The sequence below is a fragment of the Dermatophagoides farinae genome, chromosome 6 (assembly GCF_024713945.1).
Source record: "Dermatophagoides farinae isolate YC_2012a chromosome 6, ASM2471394v1, whole genome shotgun sequence".
Taxonomy (NCBI): domain Eukaryota; kingdom Metazoa; phylum Arthropoda; class Arachnida; order Sarcoptiformes; family Pyroglyphidae; genus Dermatophagoides; species Dermatophagoides farinae.
The window spans coordinates 1220823-1243628 of NC_134682.1; the positions used below are offsets into that span (position 1 = coordinate 1220823).

Sequence of the window (22806 nt, forward strand, 5' to 3'; positions counted from 1 at the left end):
ATCACAAAGAAAAACAATAAATTCATCATCATGATGATGATTACATAAGAATCGAATCGAATCATTCAATCATTGTCTGTTTTTTGTCGTGTTCTGTGTGTGTGTGTGTGTGGCCATTCATATAATACGTGACGATTCTTTATATTTGAATATAAATTCTTTAATAATACAATAATCCTATTTTTAAATTATTAGAATCAATATAATCAGAATAACGAAAAATAAATAATTATTTTAAATTAGTGTGGTGAATAAGCAAATTTGCGTGTGGGTGTGTGGGTGTGTGTGTATGAAAGGCTAAAGGCTTCTTTTTTTTTGGTGAGATTCAAAATAGAAATAACAAAAATCAATCAATCCATATCAAAGTTGGTGATCAATAAAATTGATTCAAACGAAAGAAAAATATTTGCAAATTGACACAGAATTCTTTCAATAAAATCCAGACTAGATAAAACAGATGATATTCTATTGTTTATTCAACGATGATGTTGATGGTGATGTTACTGTTATACAGGTAGATAAATTAATTTGCTCTTGATTTTTTCTATTATTATGTTGATGTCCATGATGATGATGTTGATGATGATGTGGATGTGAATGATGATGATAATGATGATGATTTTGATTGTCTGATTGATTGTTTTGTTGTTGTTGTTGTTGTTGTTGTTGATCAACAGCAGATGATGATTGTTGTTGTTGTTGTTGTGTAGAATTATTATTACGATTACCAACACGAAAAAATGATCCAGATCTTTGAAACAGGCTTGGTGTTGAATCCTGTTTAATTGATGTTGGTGTTGTCGATTGTTGTGGCTGTTGTTGTTGTTGTTGTTGATGTGTATCATTTTTACTACTACTACTATCAAGATTACTAATACTTAATGTATTCATTAATGGAAAACAAGATTCTGATTTAGGTCTTGGCAATTTTGATGATGATAATGATGCTTTTAATTTATTTTTCGAATGATTTTTATTGAATATAGACACATCACTTTCACTATCATCACTTGGACTTTGTGCTGACATTGTTAATAATTCACTAACTGCTTTTAATTCTGATTGAAAATCTTCTCTTGGACAAACAATGCTTGGATTTTTACCAATTTTATTCAAACGTTCAGCAGCAATCGATTCCATTGTACGACGCATTAATGGATACATATCTAATACGGCATTAAAATGTTCTACTGATAATGAGAATAGATTACAATATGTTTCAGCACGAACACTAGCAACTCTACGGGTGTTGGTCAATAGACAAATTTCTGTTTTGTTTTGTATAGCAGAGAAGAGAGAGAGAAAGAGAGAGAAAAAAAAACCAATCGATTAGTAGTGATCAAGTGCAATCAAATTAATTCAATTCACTATCACTATATCACACTAAATGATTCATTTACCTCCAAAATATGATCCATCTGAAAGACTTGTGGCAACCTCACCGGTAATCATAACAATGTCGACAATACCTTCTTGTATGAAATACATTTTATTACCAATTGTACCTTCTTTAATGATTATATCTCCTGGTTGAAATACTTCATATTTCAGCCGGGTAACAATCGAATTAACAAAATCGGTATCAGCATTGGCAAAAAATGGTACAGATGCAACCAATGCTCTGCAATTATAATTGATGACATCCTGTGTTGTTTTTTTTGTGTGTATGTGTGTGTTCATATAAAAAAAATGAATGATTGCATATAACGATTGCAAAACAACAACAACATCAACCAAATGAAACATACCTCACGTAATCTTTCGGATAATTCATCAAGAATTGTATCTTCATTGAAAAATTTTCCTTGATAACGATGTTCAAAATAATCACCAATTCGTACACGTAGATCTCTTGGTAATTTTCTATAGGCCATATATTCTTCAACTTGTTTGAGCTGTATAGAATTGAAATTAGAATGAAATTAGAATTAGAAATAATTTTTCTTTTTGCCCACTAACCTTTTCACGATATTGTCGCCGTGATGAATCAAGTGATTGAATAAGATTAGTTGTATGGCCAAGAAACAATGCATAACAAGTGGCACCAGAAATCATACTGAGCAATGTAAGCCACATATCTGTCATACTTTGTGGTGGAAAACGCCCATAACCAATACAAAGCATATGAGACATTGCCTTGAATAATGACCATGAATATTGATCAAACCAATCTGCATCCTATTTTATTTAGCCAAAATTAGGTTTTATTTGTTTTTTTTTAAAAAGAGAAAGAAAAAAAAATATCCACCCACCTGAAGCTCATTGATGGCCACCCATGAATTGGTTGGAAATCCTTGTAACATTGGTACTAAAAATTGTAGACAACCACTCCAATGGCCAATCAATAACATCATACAGATTAGATTGAATATTTTCATAAATACACTGGCCATATTTAGAAACTAGAAGATAAAACAATTATAATAATCAATCAATCAATCAATAATCGATATAAATTAATGAATAAATTCAAATACAACCAATCAATCAATCATTCAATAAATTCAGCAAGATAAAAATCAAACCAGAACAAAAAAAAAACTTTCATCATTTTCATATATAAAATTGATTTTTTTTTCATAAACAACACACAAACACACGTGTACACCATTTTTACATTACAAATAAAAAGTAATGGTCAAATAAAACTGACAAAAATAAACGAAATAAAAAAAAACAGACACAGACACACATACACGCCAAAAATGTTTTTATATGTGCACATAATGAAAATGAAAATCGATATATTTCACCAATATTGGTTGTTAGAATGTTTCATTTTTTGATTCATTTGAATTTTTAAAATTGTAAATCAAATTGAATTCTGAATGAGTAATAATTCAGTAGAATCTATTGTGAAAAATTCCATCATTGATGGTTGGCTGGCAAAAAATCAATTTTTTTTTTTAAAGAGAAAAAAAACTGAAAAAACTTTTTTTTTGTGTTTGATTTGAATTGTTTTCTTAATGTGATTTGTGAATTCAAGAATTTTTAATTCTGTTTAGAGAATCGGCAAAATATGGTGGTGGAAATGAAATGAAATGATGATGATCATCATCATCATAAATCATACAGTCACATATATGATGTCTGTGTGTGTGTGTGTGTTTATTTAAAACGGGCTGCCAAAATAAAACAAACAGAAATGCACCCAAACATCTGCGTGTGTGTGTGTGTATGTGGGTGTGTGTGTGTGTGTTTGCAATTTAAATTCATTTAATAAATTTATTGCCCAGTTCAAACTTTAAATTCTTCAGATTCTTCATTATTTGTTTAGATTTATGGAATTTTTTTTTGTTGCCTGAATTGACTTTTCAAAAAAAAGAATCGTGTATGTTAATGGCGGTAGCACATCATAGAATTTGGATCAATATGTGGACCAATATATGAAAAGAAAAAAAAACACGAAATTCATGATGATAATAATCCAAAATAACTTTTTATTATTATTACTCAAATATAAATCTCCTGGGTGTGTGTGTGTGTGGGTGTTTTTTTTCTCTCTGAATTCATTCAAATAATGAATAAACGAATGATGAAGAATAGAAAAATTTTGCCATGAACGTTTTTTTCGTTTGTTCATCATCATAATTTGTATAGTGTGTGTGTGTGTGGTCATTTTTCTTTTATCTTTTTTTTGTTCAATGATCAAAATTTTGCTGAACTAAGATTTTCTTGACTGGATGATTGGAGCAAAAAAAAAAGTAAATCAGTATTGCCTTGTAATTGATTTCAATATATTCGATTCGGCAATCGATAATTTTTTTTTGTTGTGAATCACAGATTGATTATAATATAATGATGATTTTTAACCGAGAAACATTTAAATGATTTTTTTCCGTGTGTGTGTGTGTTTGGTCGATTGATTTTCATTATTCTCAGGGGCAGTGGCATTAGCAGTCAATAATTAATGATGACTGTACTTTCTGCTTGGCCAATAATGTACATTTTGAAAAAAAAAATTCAGGAAAACACACACCCACACAAAGACAGATAGACAGAAAAATAAATTCAGGAAATCAAGAAAAAAAAACGAACGGAATCCAAAAAAAAAAATCATTCATTCGTAGAGCATGCATTGATAAGAAGAGAATTTGGAGACAGAAAAAAAACGTACACATTGATTTCAGAATAGCAGCTTATAGCAAGAAATTTTTTCACATTGAAAACAACAAAAAGCAGGCACATTTATAAATTGAAAATTTTAAAGAAAAATTTTTTTTTACTACTACTACTACAAATTGGTTAGAAAATTTAAAATTTAGTGATGAAAAATGAAAAAAAAACTAGACTAGACTATTAATTGGTTAATTGTAAGATAAACAAAAAAACAAAACAAAACAAAACAAAACACAAAAAATTAAATCAGCAGATTTACCTTTTTATAACCAGGTATTTTGCTTAGATTAATGAAAAAACATTTTTGATCTTTTGACATTGTCATATTGGCTAAGTTTGACATCTTTCATCATCATCATCATGTTTGTTTGTTTGTATCCGATTAAAATGAAAAAAAAGCAACAAAAATGGAAAAAAGGGAAGAACAGAGAGAGGGATGGTTTAAATGATGTTACAAAAATTAAAGAATCGACATTGAAAACATGAATGGGAAACAAGAATAAATACGAAGAATATTCAGGAATATAAAAATATATGGTTTGCAAGCACAATGATATATAAGGAATTGGGAAACATTTATGAAATTGGAGAATTTATGAAGATAATTTAACAGTTGATAATGATGATGATCATTTGATTGAGCAATTGATTGATTGATTGATTTATGAGGATGATTTACATTCAAGGATAATGAAGAAAAGAGCGAATTAGAGAGAGATAGAGAGAGAGAGAGAGAGAGAGAGAGATGAAAAGAGAGAGAAAAGAAATTGGAATAATATTAGATTGGATGTTTAATTTTTTTCTTGTTTCAATTTTGACAGTTTTAATTGGAAATGGTTTATAATTAATTTATATATATAGGTAGACAGGTAGATTATTAATTATTGATTAAAAAACATCAATCCAATCGGGCAATAATAATCATCATCATCTATTAGAATCAAGAATCTATTTATTGTTATTGAATTTCAAGAAAAAAACAGACAAACAAAAACGCCCACACACACGTTCATAGAAAGCTTCAAACATTCAGCCAAAGCCAAGCCATAATTATATTTACATGCAAATCATCCATCCATTCATCAATCACCATTGAGATCGTAATCACAAAAATCAATCATCAAAATAGAAAAATAACAAAACAAGCAAGCAAATTCATTCATAAGCAATAATTTGAGCCAAGCCATGATGAACAACTTTCAACATATACTTTGTATCTGTATGTCTTTCAATGGCAAATTCTAATCACAGAATCAAAAAAAAAAAATTATTTTTCAATGAAATTCAAGATAATTTTTTTTGTTTTTTTTTTTTCATCATCATCATCATCATCATTATTGTTGTTATTATCATGATCATCATGATTGACCATTGCAACAAAAATTCAGTAGTGGAAAATTATAGTCACGAACTTTTTGGCAACTACAAAATCAATTATCATGATGAAATTCATTGAACATGCAGACACAAATGTTGAGAGAAAAGAGAAGAAAGAATCATTGATTCTTGTGTGTGTGTATGTGTGCACTGAACACTTAAAAAAAAATTCTGATCTAATCAATATGATGATTGTTATATATAGGAATCCATTGTTGTTTTTTTTATTTGCAGGTTAAGTAACTTGTTCTAGGTGGTGCTGCCGCTGCTGCTGCTTGTGGAGAACAACAAGAATTTCAATATTTCGACGCACCAAAAAAAAAAATCATTTCAATTGCTATTAACAACAATGCAAATCAAATTTCCGTGTGTGTGTGTGTGTGTGTGTGTACATTCTTCGAAGAAAAAAAAAGAATGAAAAATTCGGGCAACAACAAAAAAAAAATTTGAATTTTAAATTGAAAAAATTTATATTAAATTGAGTCAGCGAAATAAAAAAAAGGCTTAATCATCGTTTGTTTGCATATGTGTGTCTCTCTGTGTGTGTGTGTGTGTGTGTGTGAGAATATTTCTATACACGAATCTATCAAGAGAGTAGCCAAACGTAAATTTTTTTGTTTTGTTTTGTTTTTGTTTGTCAAATTAAATGAATCTAAAATTTCGTATCATATCTCTGTAATCATCAACAAACAAACAAACGAACGAACGAACGAATATTCATTCTGCATTCTGTTTATAATGACAATTAAAATCGTTTTTTTAGTAATTCTTGCATGGATAATGAAATTCTATTGCAGATGATTATGAATACTTTTACGTTGCCAAATTAACTTCAATTAAATGGTAATTTTTTGTTTTTTGGTAGTGGCCAAACAAAATGGCCACGTTCAACTAGACAAAAATGAAATTGAATTTTTTTTTGCATGAAATAAATTTGAAAAAATTTTCAAGAATCAAAGCAAAAATAAATGGAAAATAAAGCACAGATTTGTAAAAGCGAGGACAAGAATCGAAAAAAAAAATTTTTTGTTTCATTAGTTATGTTTGATCAGTCAGTCAGTCAATCAATCAATCAATCAATCAATCAATTGTTTTGCATTGAGCTTGTGTGGTAATTCATTTTTTTCTGTGTGTGTTTTGTGTGTGTAAAAAGCAGCATTTTTTAAAAAAAATCTAAAAAAAATAAGCAAAAACATTCTAATTGATTAGAACTAATCAATCAATAATGACAACACGCACACGACACACACACACACACTCATATACAAAGCAAGATCTAATTTTTTTTCTTTTTTTTCTGTTCATCTAATTTGCATATTGATGTCTAATCTGAAATAAATTTATTTAGAATGAACGAAAAAAAATCATTTCAATTCTTCAAACAGAAAAAAAAACAACGAAAAAAATTTGAAAAATGAATATTCATCATTCACTTACATAAACTTCTTCCCATTGGCTAACATAACGAACCAAACGTGAAAGACGTAATAATCTTAATAGACTTAACATTTTCAATATACGTAATATACGTAATGCACGGCCAGCTTGCCAAATGCTTGCTTGATAATTATCATCAAAATCTTGATTAAAAACAAGATAAAGATAATCCAATGGTATTGAACTGATTAGATCGAGAAAAAACCATGAACGTATATAACCATGAGCGATTTGTTTTGGATCTAGAATCACTTGTTCTGGCAAATCTGGGTTCATTATTCCTTTAGTGGTGAAAATTAGAAAATAGAATAGAAAAACAAAAAACAAAAACAAAATTTAAATCAATGAAAACAGAATCCAAATTCTTTGTAGCAACATTTTGCCATTATTGTTGTTGTTGTTGTTGTTTGTGCAAATTTTCTTCAATTAAAATTCATGATGGGCTGATCACTAGCGACAATGTAACCCAAACAAACATACACACACACACACGGACAGACCAGAAATAAAACAAAAAAAAAACTAAATATATCAATGGTAATGTTCAATTAGACATAAAATTATACATACACACCCTTGAACACATACACACGAACAGAGTCATTAAATTACCTTGACCAATGGCCAGTTGTAATTTATGAATGAACAAATTTTTTCTATTCGATACTTGTGTTACTAAAAAAAAAATACTCATTCTACATTCATACTATGTAGAACTATGTCTGGTTTTCGGTTGAAAATGTTGTATTTGTGTTGTAAATTGGATTTGTTGTAACAACAACAAACAACAACAACAACAACAAAATACAAATGTATGGTGCACGCAAATTCTATTCAACCATAATGATTTTTCTGGTTGTTGTTGATCGACAAACAGAAAAATCTTTCATTGGTTGATTATCATCATCATCAATATTTTATCTTGTTGTTCAAGCAATTCGTAGATTGTTTTAATTCGTTTTTTTCTGTTTGTTCATTCTATTTATTATTGTGAATACTATGGACAAAAAAAGTATTTGGTGTCCAGAATCAAACTATCCACGTGTGTGTTCGTGTGTGTGTGTGTGACCATTTTCTCATTAGAATATTTTTTTTTCTGGTGACAATTTTGTTCCCCATAGACAATTTGTTTTCTATGTGAAAAAAAAATAAAATAAAAATCCATAGAGAGTCATTGTCGTCATTATCATGATAATAATGAATATAAATGGTTAAAAGAATTCATTTTCATCAGCTAATTATGTCCGAATGTCAAAAGTATGTGTGCGTGTGTGTGTGTGTGTGAATGGACACAGTTACCTTTTTATTTGACTCTCAACAACAACAACAACAACAACAACAGCAACAGAATTATGTTGAATATAATTAATATTCATTGAATTGTGAAAATTTTACCTGTTCGAAAATTGACTAAAATATCGAGTAGAAAAATAGTATCAGATAAAATGTTGAAGGCAATCCAACGTGTGGATAGATCATCTTTGAAGAATGATATTGTTACCGGTAATACGATTAGATTGGCAACCAATAATAGTAGCATACAAAGATCCCAATAGAATCTATAGATTTTGTTAGACATAATGAAAAAAATTGTACAGAACGAATCAAAAAAAAAAAAAAAAAAAAAAATCATAGCCACCGACCTGAATGTACTGCATGGATGAATGATGAATAATCCGGATTCTTTTTGACGCATCCGTTCATTCATTAAGGCTTTTTTACTACCAAACAATTTCATTGCCAATTTATTATCTGTATATGAGAAAATTGATCAACATTTTTTTTTTGAATACAATTAAAAATTCAAATTAAAATTTACCTGATGGTTGAAATAATGCTTCAATCTGGCTACGCATAAATGATGGACCTTTTGAATCACCAAGACTTGGTAACATTTCCTCTTTCGGTGTTCCATATAGACTAATATTATCCTCTTTATCCCATATGCCACCGGTAGCTGATGCATTTGATTCAAATGATTTAAAAATCATTGGCGGTGATTTTTGCGATAACATTGAATTATTATTTTGATTATTATCCTGTTTTGTATAATTCATTATTTCCGGTGTAATATAATCATCAATAATAAAATCGTCTGTAATGGCTTTTGATTGATAACAACAATTGATATTATCTGTATGTGGATGAAAATGATGATGATGATGATAATGATGATTGTCCGTTGTTGTTGTTGTTGTTGCTGTTGTTGTTGTTGATTGTTGATGTTGTAATTTACCATTACTGGTTATTATACGTTGTTGTGTTGTTTTTTTAGCCTGTCCTAATCGTAATGGCTGATTATTTGTCACTATTGGTGATTTATTATTAACATTATTTGCCGATAATAATTGTTCCAATTGTTCATCATCGATTGCATCGATTATATAATTATTACTATCAGGACGAATAAGAAAATCATAACAAGCACGTGCTGCAGCTTGAACATTATTAACAGTATTAATAGATGTTGTTGTATTATCACTTGTTGTTGTAAATTTAGATGATTGATAATTTGGTACCGTTGCTGCCAATGCCGATGCTGATGCTGCTGCTGAACATTTTAAACTAGATGAACGTCGTCTATTACGTCGACAAATAATACTATTATTTACTGGATTACAATTGATTATGGCATCATTTCCGGTTAATGTTGTTGTCGATATTATTCCACCGGTAGTCGATGATAATGATGTTATTGTTGGTTTAATAATCGATTGATCATTTGGCCTAAAAAAAAAAAAAAATAAAATGAGAATGAATATATAGACATGACAGGATAATAATGGATGAATGTAAATGAAAAGTTTCCATAAATTAAACTTAGACATTACTTTAAGCGTTTCTCTCTCTCTCTCTCTCTATTTATTCAAACCAAAATTCATTCATTTGTTTTTTTTCCACCATTAGGTAGAAAAAAAAAATTTGTTGAAAAATGGGGCCAAAAAAAAAATTCATTCACAACAAAAAACAAATACCCCATTGGACAAACAACACACACACACACCGACCTAGGTGGATTTCGTATCGGCAAACAACAACATTGACAGTAAACAACCCAGAAAAAAAAATTAGGAAAAACTCGTACTATCTGTACACAATGTACATACAAAAAAAAAACACAAAAAACACGGGCATGATCAATCAAAAAAAAACCTCTATTCGGGTGAATAATATATCTTGAATCTTTTACAACAAAAAATTTTTTTTTTCAGTGGCATAATAATATAATTCACCTGCTGTCGTGTTTTTTTTTTGTGTGTTTGTGTGTGTGTTCCAAAATGAAAAAGTTGACGTCTGGTTCATCATCGTTGAGAGGATACAATGTTTTTTTTTGTTCCATTTCATTTTTTTTTCATTTTCTTTTTTTTTCATACCAAGACAATCGTCGTAGTCGTCATCGTTTTCTTTTTGCACCATTCAAATTCATTGGTTTATCAACTTTTCAATCTTAGATTCTTTGATTTCCGTTTTTTTTTTTAGTTTTTTTTTTTGCTTCAACACATGTTTATCAATGTAAATTTTGTAATATCACTGTGTGACATTTACAACAGACACAAATATACGAATTAAATGCGAAATGAATTGAAATGAAATGAAATAAAATGGAGAAAAAAAGTCAAATTTGAATGAAAATAGAAAATGGAAAATGAAATGAAAAAAAGTTTTTTTTTGTCATTCAACATACAACCAAATAAGAAAGTGATACCGTATGCGGCGGAGAAATGGAAATTAAAATTTTTTTCAATAAATGGAAAATCTGTTTCAATGTGAATGAAAAAAAAATGGAAAAAGAAACACAACGAATCGTCTAGATTCTGGTGAAAAATAAAAAATCCCAATCATTTTTTTTCTGTCGATTAACAAGGATAAAAAGATCATCATTGTCATCATCAAATGAATGAATCCAGTAAATTTCGAATACAGAATATTTGTCTTTGATAAAGGGATTTCAGTGGATTGTTGTTTATCCAAGAAGTTGATTACAATCTAACAAACAACAACAACAACAACAACAGAATCAGGAATTTTTTTTTCTCTTTTTTTTTGGTTCTTTTTGGTTAAGCAAATTACGACTAATAATGACTGGGATTTTGTGTTTTCTGATTTTCTGTCATATTCATGTCATTTGTTTTTTTTTGCACACCGAAAAAAAACATCAGATAAAATGAATGTAAAATACTTTGATTGTTTGTAGACATTGTTTATATAATCAAAAAAAAAAAAAAAAAAAAAACAACAACAACAACAACAAGACAACATTGACAGTGAGTAATTAATTAGCAGACAACAACATCATATGACAGAATCAGCACAACAAATGTTTGACGATGGAATGGCATTCTCATTACATTATTCATTGTATTCTGTACAAAATTCAAAATTGATTTATATTTAAATCACAGCAAATGAGATTGAAACAAAACAAAACAAAACAAAAAAAATTTACCAAAAATATCAAATTGATTTTGTGAATATTTTTGGATAGAAAAACAACGTTAATTAATGGCCATTGTAGTTGGTACGATATGTTGAGAATTTTTTTGTTGTTGTTGTTGTTGTCTTCAGTATTCTTTCAAGTTTGACATTTATTTATTCGCATTTGAATGAAAACTCTCACATGGATAACGTCACCGACAATGTTCAATGTAATCACAATTGACATTTGAATGGATTGAGGTTGAAATCATTTTGGCGAAAGCAAAAAAAAAAAGAAGATTCAACAACAACAAAAATTGTAATTGGCTAAAAAAATTTTTTCTTTTTTTTCCACTCCATCAATTTTCAGAATGAGAATCCAATAAAAACAACAACAAAAATAACCCATAAGCAAAAAAAAAAACGAAACGCAATTTTTATTGATCAAATTCTGGCATTTGTATTCTCTTTGAATTGACTTTGAAACCTTAACCAATTCACATTGAAAATCGTAATAATAATAATAATGATAGCTGACAATGACAATCGATTGATATGTTCGAACCTCGGCACAGATCATTCAAAAATTTTTTTTTTCTTTCTCATTCATTCTGTTTTCAGAATTGATTCTGTATTTAGAATCAATAAATACTGGAATTTCGTTTTGTTTGTTTGTTTGTTGTTGTTTCTTCGTATAAAACGAATCTGTTTTGGCGGACACACACACATACACACACGAGAACATTTATTTGCAAAAAAAAACATCCAAAATAGAGATGTATGAATGACTAGAATCAAGTAATTCAATTCAAGAATACAAGAATTGAATGAAACGAATATTTTTCGCTATGATGAGTGTTTGTATGAGTTTTTTTTTCCTTAACGCTATCAATGTTTACGCTAATGAAAAAAAAATGCTGAATAAAAAAGCCAAAGAAAAAAAAACGATGAAAAGACAAAACACACACACACACAAGCATCTGTGTGTGTGTGTGTATTGATTATATCGTTATGAATGAACAACAACAAAAATAGAATGCATGAATTAAATAGATGGATCGATGGATTTTTTTTTCTAGCCAAATTCAATCATCTTTTATTCTTGATTCTAGAATTATGAACAAGAAAAACCATAGATCAATGATGGATGAATCACTTATTCCCTTGGCCATCTTTTCTGATGGATTCGTAATTTTTTTTCTGTCTTTATTTTTTCTGTTTAATCATTCAATATTTAGATTCACTGTGTTTTTTATCTGTTTGTTTGTTTTTTTTATTCTTTGCAATTCTCGTTGATCAAATAAAATGCAAATAACATGTGAGATACACTCGTTTGATTAAAAATACAATGTTCAATAACAAAATCATCGCGAAAGTTTAGAATTCATTCAATTCCGTATGAATATTTGATCAATTTATCAAATTATGGAATTTCAAAATAAAGTACAAAAAGAGATTAGTTCATTGTAACATTCGATATTCTTTTGATAATAATAATCTGTTTTTCTCCAGAATTGGGCCGAAAACAAAAATGAAAAGAAAAACAGATTTCTATTACACCCAATTTAAGACTCAACAACAACAACAACAACTTGCAACAACAATGACAGAAAAAAACAGTGAGATTAAAGTGTCTGATTTTTGTTTTGATTAAATTAATTTAGTTGTATTTTTGTGTTAAGCCAGAATAGAAATCCAAGATAGAAAAATTCTTTCTATTTCAATGATTCTTGTAGATAATAAGAAATCACAGTTACAGTCTACAAACAGGCCAACTAAAAAAAAAAAAAAAAATTTATTGAGTGAGCCATTCATTTTTGTTTTCGGGTGAATCAGAATAATCTCTTCGTATTGAAGTCATTAGTTTTTTTTTGGGATAAAGGTAGCGGTGGTGGTGGGGAATACAAACTCAAGTCGGATGGTTTTTTTTTCTAATCAGCAACCAAAAACAAAACAGCAATATCAACAGGATTTGAGCTGAACAGGATAAAAAAAAATTACGCAAACAAATTTTCGCTTGAATTATTCTGCATTGACAAACCAAAAAAAAAAAAAAACGAAAAATTCTACCATAAAAATTGCTAGGAATAATCCCAAATTTCTATGAATAAGTGCGTGCATGTGTGTGTTTATGTTTACCTTGAGAATTTTTTTTTTTTGATTTTGTTTCCAACATGGAAAATCAACAGAAAAAAATGAAGGCCATTTGTTTCCAAAATTGTCGCTATTTATTTGATTTTATTTCAAATTATCAACATCAACAGGAGAATAAATTTTTTTTTGCCACACTTTTCTGCACTGTTCATTGATCATCGTTTCACACATGGGAAATATGATACAAAAGTAGAGAGAAAAAAAAATTCAATTTCTCTCTCCATCTCTTCTCTCTCTCTCTCTCTCTATGCAGAATATTGATAGAAAAAAATTTTTTTTGATTGTCAAATCATTGACAACCAGAAAAATTGACAATATTTTGATGTGAAAAAAAAGTAAAGTGGAAAATTTCACTTTTTTTTCCAATGATGATGATGATGGTAATAATCAATGTATAATTAAATAATCGACAGCCATGATGATGATGGTTGACAGTTTTTTTTTCTGTTTTGTGTTTTGTTTTCTGCCACTACCTCTGTTTGTATTTTTGTCTCGTCCAAATCATCATCATCATCATCATCATGGATAATGATCATCATCATTGAAACTAATTATTAAGCGACATTAACAACGAAAAAAGGCCATTCATTTCAAAGTGACCAATTATTAACCAAAGAAATTGGCAAATTTTTTTTTTCGTCAATAAATTTGCAACGACTTTAATGACTAAATCAGTACTAAAGTTATTATATTATTAAGACGCATGATAATAATTATCTGGTTAGAAAACAAAAACCAAAACAGTAAACACAGCTACAATTATTGAACACATAAATTATTGATTTTATTGCAAAAAAAAAAAAAATAGTGCCAAGACGTTTTTTTTGTTTTGTTTTATATCGTTGTTTTCATCGATTCACATTGGAAAAAACCCTTTCGACAAATTGTCTTTCTCTCTCTGGAAAATTCTAGGAAAAAAACACGACGTTTTCTTCCCAAAAATTTTATGTTTTTTTTTTTTTTTTTTGATTGGATTATCAAACGGAAAAAACGATGATTTGAACAACAACAACAACAAAAATGTTTCGAAATTCTTTTTTTTTCTGGGTAGTAAAAAATACAAATGTCAGGAATATTCGAGACAAACAACAAAATACACACATATCACTTAATGAATGAAAATGAATCGAATGAATGCTAAAAACTGATTTGTGACATCGAAAATACATTAGACATGTGTTTTTTAGACATGATTATTACTGCTACTGAAGCGATTGTTTTTCAAAAATCAAACAATAAGCATTATTATTTTTATTGAGTTTTTCATTTATATATAAATCAAACACATGTAATACTAAAAGGTTAAAACACTCATCGGGTAAGAAAAATAAACTTTACAACATGCTCCCCTGTTACCCGATGATTCATAAAAACAAAGAATCAAAGAAAATACATAAATTATTTTTGCTAAAGGGTTTAGTTAACCCATCTGCTAATTGAATATCAGTAGAAACAAAATCGACAGACATAGAAGGATCATCTGAAAAAATCTCCACGAGCTTTTTGATTTCTATGTCAAAATGTCTGGATCTCTTCATCGTACTTCCAGTAAAAATTTGAATAGCAGACTTGTTATCACAACGGAAAATAACATTAGTCATATAACTCATAAAGTCCAAAATTTCACGTATTGGTTTCATGATGTTATGCCCATCCAATAAAGCTCTGGATTCCGCCTCACAACTCGATGTGGATAATTTCGATTGGCGACAACATCTCCAAGTTAGAGTCGACATCCCACAACGGACGATTACACCAGATGTTGAACGTTTAGAAACACCTTGACCAAAGCTGGCATCAGTGTATACGGTCAGTGTTGAATCCAACGACCCGATAACAAGATTTTTATTAATCGTAGATGATAAATAACGTAAAATATTCTTGCAAGCTTTAAACAACGAGGCTGTTGGTTTCGTCATAAATCGAGAAAGCCAGTTGACAGAGAAACAAATGTCAGGTCTGGTTCTATTGGCAATATAAAGAAGACACCCAATTAATTTCTGCACGGGAAGATTCATGTCAATTTCTTCATCCTCAATGGTTTCATAAAGAAAAGACATTGGAACTTTAGATGGTTTGCAATCCACCATATTAAATTCTTCTAGCACCTTGTTGATATAACTAGATTGATTCAATTCAAACCTATCAGGAAATTCCTTGATAGTAATTCCAAGATAGTCACCGATGTTGCCAATATCAGTGATTTCAAATTTATTTTCCAATTTTGATGATCGAATTTCATAGATTCATTAGGACCAACCATGATGATATCATCAACATAAAGCAACAGAATGACGTCACCTTTTTTGAATAGACATTTATCGGTAACACATTTCTCAAAGCCAATTGACAACAAATAATTTGATATGGTTTTATACCATGCCAACGGACTCTGCTTTAGACCATACAAAGCTTTTTCAAGTTTCAGCAAACCATTGTTATCAAAACCGGATGGTGGACGAACATAAACTGGTTCAGATAATTCAGCATTTAAAAATGCCGTTCGTACATCTAATTGTCGTACTTTATGATTAAATGTTTTGGCCCATGCCAGCAATATGTTTGTCAAAGATCGATCAGGTGTTGGTGAAGCTGTTTCCATGTAATCAATACCATACATCTGTCGATAACCACAAGCAACAAGCCTTGCTTTGTATGCACCAGTTCGTTTTCTAGTAAAGATCCATTTCGTTGGTATCACCTTCTTAGATTTATCAAATGGCACTTTCTTAAACACAGAATATTTTTGCAACTGATTAATTTCACAATTTATAGCATCCAGCCATTGTTTCGAATCTGGTAATTTTAGAGCTTCATTGTAGGTTGATGGTATGATGTATGAATTCACGCATTTGTAACCAAATCTGTTCGGGGGAACTCCCCTGTTCTCTCGATTCGATCTACGTGGTAACATATGATGATCAATTGCATCTGAATTTGTAGTAGTCGAAGTATCATCGAAAGATGGTGATTCAACATCAGAACAATTACTTGTTGATTCGTTATTGATTTGTGTAGAAGAAGATGATGATGAAAATGAAGCTGGTATCGGAATTGTAGATGAATCATGAGTAATGTCAATGACACTATCACTATCACTATCACTTGTTAAATTGTTATCATGTAAAAATCTTGGATTGATGAAAGAAGATGAAGATGATGTTGATTGATCGACATTAGATGATGATGATGAGTCACATTTAAAATACATCTCATTCTCACAAAATTTCACATCATTTGTAATCACTATTTTATCATCAGATGGATCAAGAAGACGATAATTCACTTTTGAATTTGTATATCCGATGAATACCAATTTTGTCGAAGTTGGATCGAGTTTCGATGTTCGTTTTTGTTTTGGTTGATGATGATAAGCAACACATCCAAACGTATGCAAATGATCGTAGGATGGTTTATGACCGAAAAACAATTCAAATGGAGATGAGCCAGAATCACGAACCCAAATGTTTATCAGATAAATAGCAGCAGACATAGCTTCGGCCCAATATTTGTGGTCCATGTTGGCTGAATTTAGAAGAGTACGAACAGTACCAAAAACAGTTCTATTCATTCTTTCTACGATTCCATTTTGCTGTGGCGCGTAGCCAACAGTAGTTTGATGATTGATGCCATTTTCTGAGCAAAATTCTTCCATTTGATGATTGACGAACTCTTTACCACAATCAGATCTGATATAACATACTTTTCGTCCATTTTTCTTGTATCGACGTTGATGATCAGTGATAAAATTAATTAACGCTTCAGTTGCATCAGATTTAGACGGAATTGAAATACCGAAACAGAAACGTGTACGATGATCAACCACAAGTAAACCATATTTACTTCCACCCGCTGATAACACTGGGCTTTCCCACAAGTCAACATGAAGAAATTCAAAAATGTTCACATCATCATAGATCATCGGTTGTTTATGTGGCACAGACACAGATTTATTTTTCAGACACGCATCACAGTTGTCATTATCAACTTTAACACACGATGATTGTTTGGCGATTTGATTTAGAATATTTTTGCCGCAATGGCCTAGACGATAATGCCACAGATTGTAACATGTTTGTTTGCGTTGATTTTTAAGAAGCCACACACCTGATGATTGATTAGCAGACACAATAGGATTCACAATGTTAATGTCATGGTTTTTGATGATGAAAGCTGTTTTATCTGGCGATTGGCCATCAAAAAACACAGAATAACCGTCACTCATAAGTTGAGACACAGATATCAAGTTTGCATTAAAATCACCACATGCAACATTTTTTAGCATAAGTTCATTGTCATTTGGATGAATCACAGTATCACCAGTTTTTGTTGAGATAATTGGTTCTCCGCCAGCGGCCTCAAACTCACACCGTTTGGACTTGGCGTTAACCAGCACTGATTCGTTGAATGTCACATGTGTTGTCGATCCTGAATCCAGGATCCATGAATCACTTATTGTGTTACAAACATTTTTAAGAATAACGGACTTAGCCGAATGTTTGCTGGTAGATGCGGCATTTGATGACTTTGATGATGCAGAAGATGATGATGTCGATGGTTTCGAATTTGATTGGCTGGTGACGATGATGTGGATGATTTATGATGTTCATCCCAGAAACGTTTATGACAATCATCAGTAGTATGACCATTTCTTTTGCAGTAATCACACTTCACATCGTTACGTTTTGATGACGAAGATGATTTCTTGTTGAATTTTTTCTTCATGGCATTGACAGACTGATTACTCACATGTTTCGATGAAACAGTTTTCATTTTTTCGTCCTCCTCGATGAATGCGTTCATTATGTCCTTCATTGTCAACGAATCTCTGGACGTCAGTCTGTCTGCCAGACGTTCGAATTGGTCGTGGTAACATACTGATGATGATAGTGCACCGAGAATTCTCAGTGTTTTGTAGCCACTCCGATTCGACATCTTCAAAACGAGCTGTCAATTGTTCAAGCCAAAGACGAAGTTCGCCACCTTCATACTTTGTACCAACCAGCTTGATATATTTTCTTACCGCTGTAGCCCGATTATCTTTCTCGAAACGAGTCATATAATCCCATAGTTGAAACACCGTTTTCAGATGTTCAACATGATCCCGAACCTTTGGTTGAAATGTAAATTTCATTAATCCAAAGTACCTCTGATAAAGAGAGTATTCGGGATGGCCAGTCGGAAGTTCACTACGCAAGAAATGTTCCTTTCCACACGTAAGAAATGCTGATCGTACCGAGGATGACCACTCTTTAATATTGACACCATCATATTTGGTCACTTGACTGAATGCATACGTTTCCAGTCCCATGTTGGACTCGGATGATGATCGTGAAGAATTCATAGATACGAACATTTCCATAAATTTCTTCATGGTTGCGTCCATGTCATTACCGCTGGTTGACGATGGCTTTGCCATGACAAACACAAATATATAAGATAATATTTTTTCAATAATAAACAAATGAAAAAATAAAACAATTAGCCAGAGGGGTGAAAGAAAACGATCAACCACGCTCTGCTACCACATGAAGCGATTGTTTTTCAAAAATCAAACAATAAGCATTATTATTTTTATTGAGTTTTTCATTTATATATAAATCAAACACATGTAATACTAAAAGGTTAAAACACTCATCGGGTAAGAAAAATAAACTTTACAACAGCTACTACTACTATTACTACTACTTTAAATGATGATGGAATTGTTGAAAACAAACAAATAAATGTGGCATTTATTTTTTTTCTTATAAGCGAGGTATTTGAAATGAAAAACAACGACAACAACAACAACAACAACAACAAAACGAATGAAAAAGACATTTTCAACGTGAAAATGATGATGATGATAATGACAATGATGGTACCCGATTTAATAGGGATGCTATAAAATGTTTAGAATCATCAAAAAACAAAGAAAGAGAGAGAGAGAGAGACACACACAAACACATAATCTCTGAATCAAGCTTTTAATCTTGATAAGAAAAAAAAATTGTGAAAATAACCAGAATAAAAAGTAATAATAATAATACTACTACACAATGATGATTCATTCAATTCATTTGATAAATAATGAAACAAACGATGCGAGAATTCTGTCAATGAAAAATTCTTAAATCTCATGGCCATTAACACGAACACACACAGCACACACACACACACACACACATCACATCGATTCAATTTGGATCAATCAATCGGATGATGATGATGAGACAGCTTTGCATTGATTTACACGACAACCAAGAAAAAAATTTTTTTCACTCTTCCATCATTATTCAATACACAATTTGAGTCAAAAAAAAAAAACATTCAGACAGAATGTAAAAATGGAAAAAATAAATTCAAAAACATCCGAATCACACACAAAAACACACACAACACACAATGACAACAAAAACAAACTTTTTTCCCTCTCTCTTTCTCCATAATGCACACAAATCGAAAAATGAAATTTTCTTTTCATCAAATGTATTTGGTCATGACAATAAATGTTATGTTTTGGGTTTCTTTTCTGCCTGTCTGTGTATGTTTGTAAGGTGTTTGTTTTTTTTGTTTATTTGTTTGTGTGCCCAAATTATTCCATAGAATTTCGTATTCTTTCTGCTTGTTTTTTTTTCATTTTGACACTAATTTTATAGTTGAATGAAAAATATTTTCATTTTCATTTTCAATTTTGATGAAATTCAATTTACCAGAAATTTTTTCTACACACACACACACACACACACAGAATTTCTGTTTTTCAATTGATTGTTGTATGTGTAATGAAATGAAATGAGAGAAAAAAAACAAAGTTAAAGTGGAACAAAAGTATGGGTCATTGATGATGAACAACGAACAACGAAAAAGATCAAACAGAATGATAATTCACAAATGGAAACAACAAAAAAAAATTACAAGAATAAAATTCTTGTCGTCGATGGTGGTGGAAGTTTTTCTTGTTGTTGTTGTTGTTGGTAATTGTCAATTTACCATTTAATAAGCGGCAAATAAAATCATTCCAAGATATTGGATCTGGTCGTCTTACTCTCTCTGTATGTGTGTGTGTGTCATTAAGTATTCTAGTAATGAATCCACAGAATAAAACAAAAAACAACAACAACAAAAAATTGCCGATTCAGAATACAAAATTCTAGATTTTTTTTTGTTTTTGTTTTGTTTTGTTTTTTTTTTGCTTTCTAATAGATTCTCATTATTTATTTTTATTGCTAGTTGTTGTTGTTTCAAAAACAATCTACTTATCACAAGAATAATAATTACAAATGAAAATATGAAATAATGATCCAAAACACACACACACACAGACATTCTGTTTCTAACACATAATATTCTCATGAGATTTCATGGATCAAATTCATGGATATCAAATTTTCTCAATACTTGATAATTTCTTTGAGTATAAATCGCTTTTTATGAATCAAAAAAAAAGTTCATCAAACAGAAATTTTCTCGATAAAATTTAATTGGATGGTCGATAATAATAATAATAAGTAATAAGACGGTCGTTGTCGTTGTCGTTGTTTTTTTTTTGCTTACTTGGTAGCTGCCATTGTTGTTGTTGTTGTTGTTGCTGATGATGATGAAATTGATGGCTGTATTGGCAGTGATGATGGTGGTGGTGGTGGTGGAGGTGGTGGTGGCAGCGGTGATGACGTTGATGTGGTTGTTGTTGTCATTGTATCGGTAGTAGTTTGATTGCCATCGCCATTATAGTTATTGGTAGTTGACATTTTTTTTTTTTTAAATCTTCTTTCTGCTTCTTCCACCGTGATTATATCGATATTTTGGTTTTGTCTTGTATTTTTTTTTTTTTTTTTTGAAATTTATTTTTATCTTGCTTTAAATTTTCATTATTATTTTTTTTTTTAGTTTTTGTTTTTGTTTATTATCGATTTTTTTTTTATTTTTCTTCTTCAAAACAACAAATGATGAGTGTGATTGTCATTCGTTTGATTTGATTTGATTTTTTTTGTTGTTTATTCATCTTGATCGGCTATGTTTTTTTTTTTGTCGATTTCAACAGGAAAGTTGCCATCCCATTGATGGACATTTTTATTATCAACATGGAGTAAACAAAAAAAATTGACGATGATAAAGATGAAGATGATTGTGGCCGTCTTTTTATATTATTTATTACAGATTCTCAATATTTGGCCACATTTATTCATTTAAGCAATCAAGCATTCATTCATTCATTTTTTTCATGTTAATTCTCGTCATTATTATCGATTGATTTATATATTTATATATGAAAATTGATCATCATATATGATGGCCAAGATATTTGCCATTTGTGATTAATTTATCACGTATTTTGTTGTTGTTGTTTCCACTAGAAAATAAACAATCGTCGATGCCAATAATAATAATAATGGTGATGATGATGATTCAAGTTGATGCACTAACACTTGTATACAAATGAACTGAACCAAATGAGAAGAGAAAAAATTATTGATAATTGATGAACGATAAGAAGAAAAAAACCATTCTGATTTTCGATAATAATCACATCATCATGATTCTTCGGGATTTTTTTTCATTTCTTCTCATGCCAATGTAAAGAGAGACATTGATAGTCATTTTTTTTTCTTTGATATTTTCATTCATGATATATTAATAGGGTACACACACAAACACACAAAATGTGCATGTGATCCAGAATTCAAATGTGTGTCGTTTGTTGTTGTTGGTGTATTCACTAAGTCAGTCAGTTTGTGTGTGTGTGTGTGTGCGTCGGGTATTTCAGGCGTCATCATCATCAATACGATTGCCACCGACATACACACACACACACACACCTACCAAGAACTATTCTATACTAGAATTTGAACAGAAGAACAAAGCAATGAGAAAAAAAAATAAAAAAAAATAAATAGCAAGAATCTAACGGACGACAATGGCTGAACAAATTCTGAACTAAACCGAACCAATGAAGATGATGATGATGATGATGATGACTATAGAAAAAGTTAACACGCAGTTGCTACCGTATATTTTTTTTTAATATAAAAATCTTGTCGTTGTCTTTTTTTTTTTTAGTCGTCGTAGTCGTCGTAATCATCAAAGTTACATATAGATTACAATATATACAAATAAATATTGAAAGAAAATTGAGATAGTGATCCTGTGTGTATCGAATGAATCGAATCGAAATGAATTGCCCCGCGGTTTTTAGGTCTTTTTTGTTTTGTTTGATTGGTCATGTATTTTTTTTCCAGATACACATGTGTATCGATTATCAGATGATTTGCAAATATTTTTTTTTCTTCTCGATTAAAAAACAGGATAATGACGTTGTTT

The 22806-nt window shown here is 30.3% G+C and overlaps 1 protein-coding gene across 2 annotated transcripts; it reads right to left on the reverse strand.

Moving 5' to 3' along the window:
- Positions 1-135: 135 nt before the first annotated feature.
- On the reverse strand, positions 136-22179 carry Ih (hyperpolarization activated cyclic nucleotide gated potassium channel Ih). 2 transcript variants are annotated; one of them, XM_075731712.1, is made up of 11 exons: positions 21043-22179; positions 8753-9660; positions 8577-8685; positions 8329-8492; positions 6934-7214; positions 4379-4462; positions 2253-2402; positions 1960-2178; positions 1749-1895; positions 1401-1644; positions 136-1268 (listed from the first exon to the last, which is right to left on the reverse strand). In XM_075731712.1, the coding sequence occupies exons 1-11, from the start codon at positions 21234-21236 to the stop codon at positions 466-468; spliced, it is 3303 nt and encodes a 1100-aa protein (XP_075587827.1). In that variant the 5' UTR covers positions 21237-22179; the 3' UTR covers positions 136-465. The 2 variants fall into 2 exon arrangements, with proteins under 2 accessions (XP_075587827.1, XP_075587828.1); XM_075731713.1 differs by lacking the exon at positions 4379-4462.
- Between the last annotated feature and the right edge of the window lie 627 nt (positions 22180-22806).

Bases quoted from the DNA above. Each gene is read 5' to 3' on its own strand.
- Ih (XM_075731712.1), bottom strand. From the start codon at position 21,236: ATGTCAACTACCAATAACTATAATGGCGATGGCAATCAAACTACTACC. The intron at 7,215-8,328 runs GTAAAATTTTCA...TCACCACTAAAG, and splicing joins TTTAGTCAATTTTCGAACAG to GAATAATGAACCCAGATTTG. The intron at 4,463-6,933 runs GTAAGTGAATGA...TGATGATGAAAG, and splicing joins GCCAATGGGAAGAAGTTTAT to ATGTCAAACTTAGCCAATAT.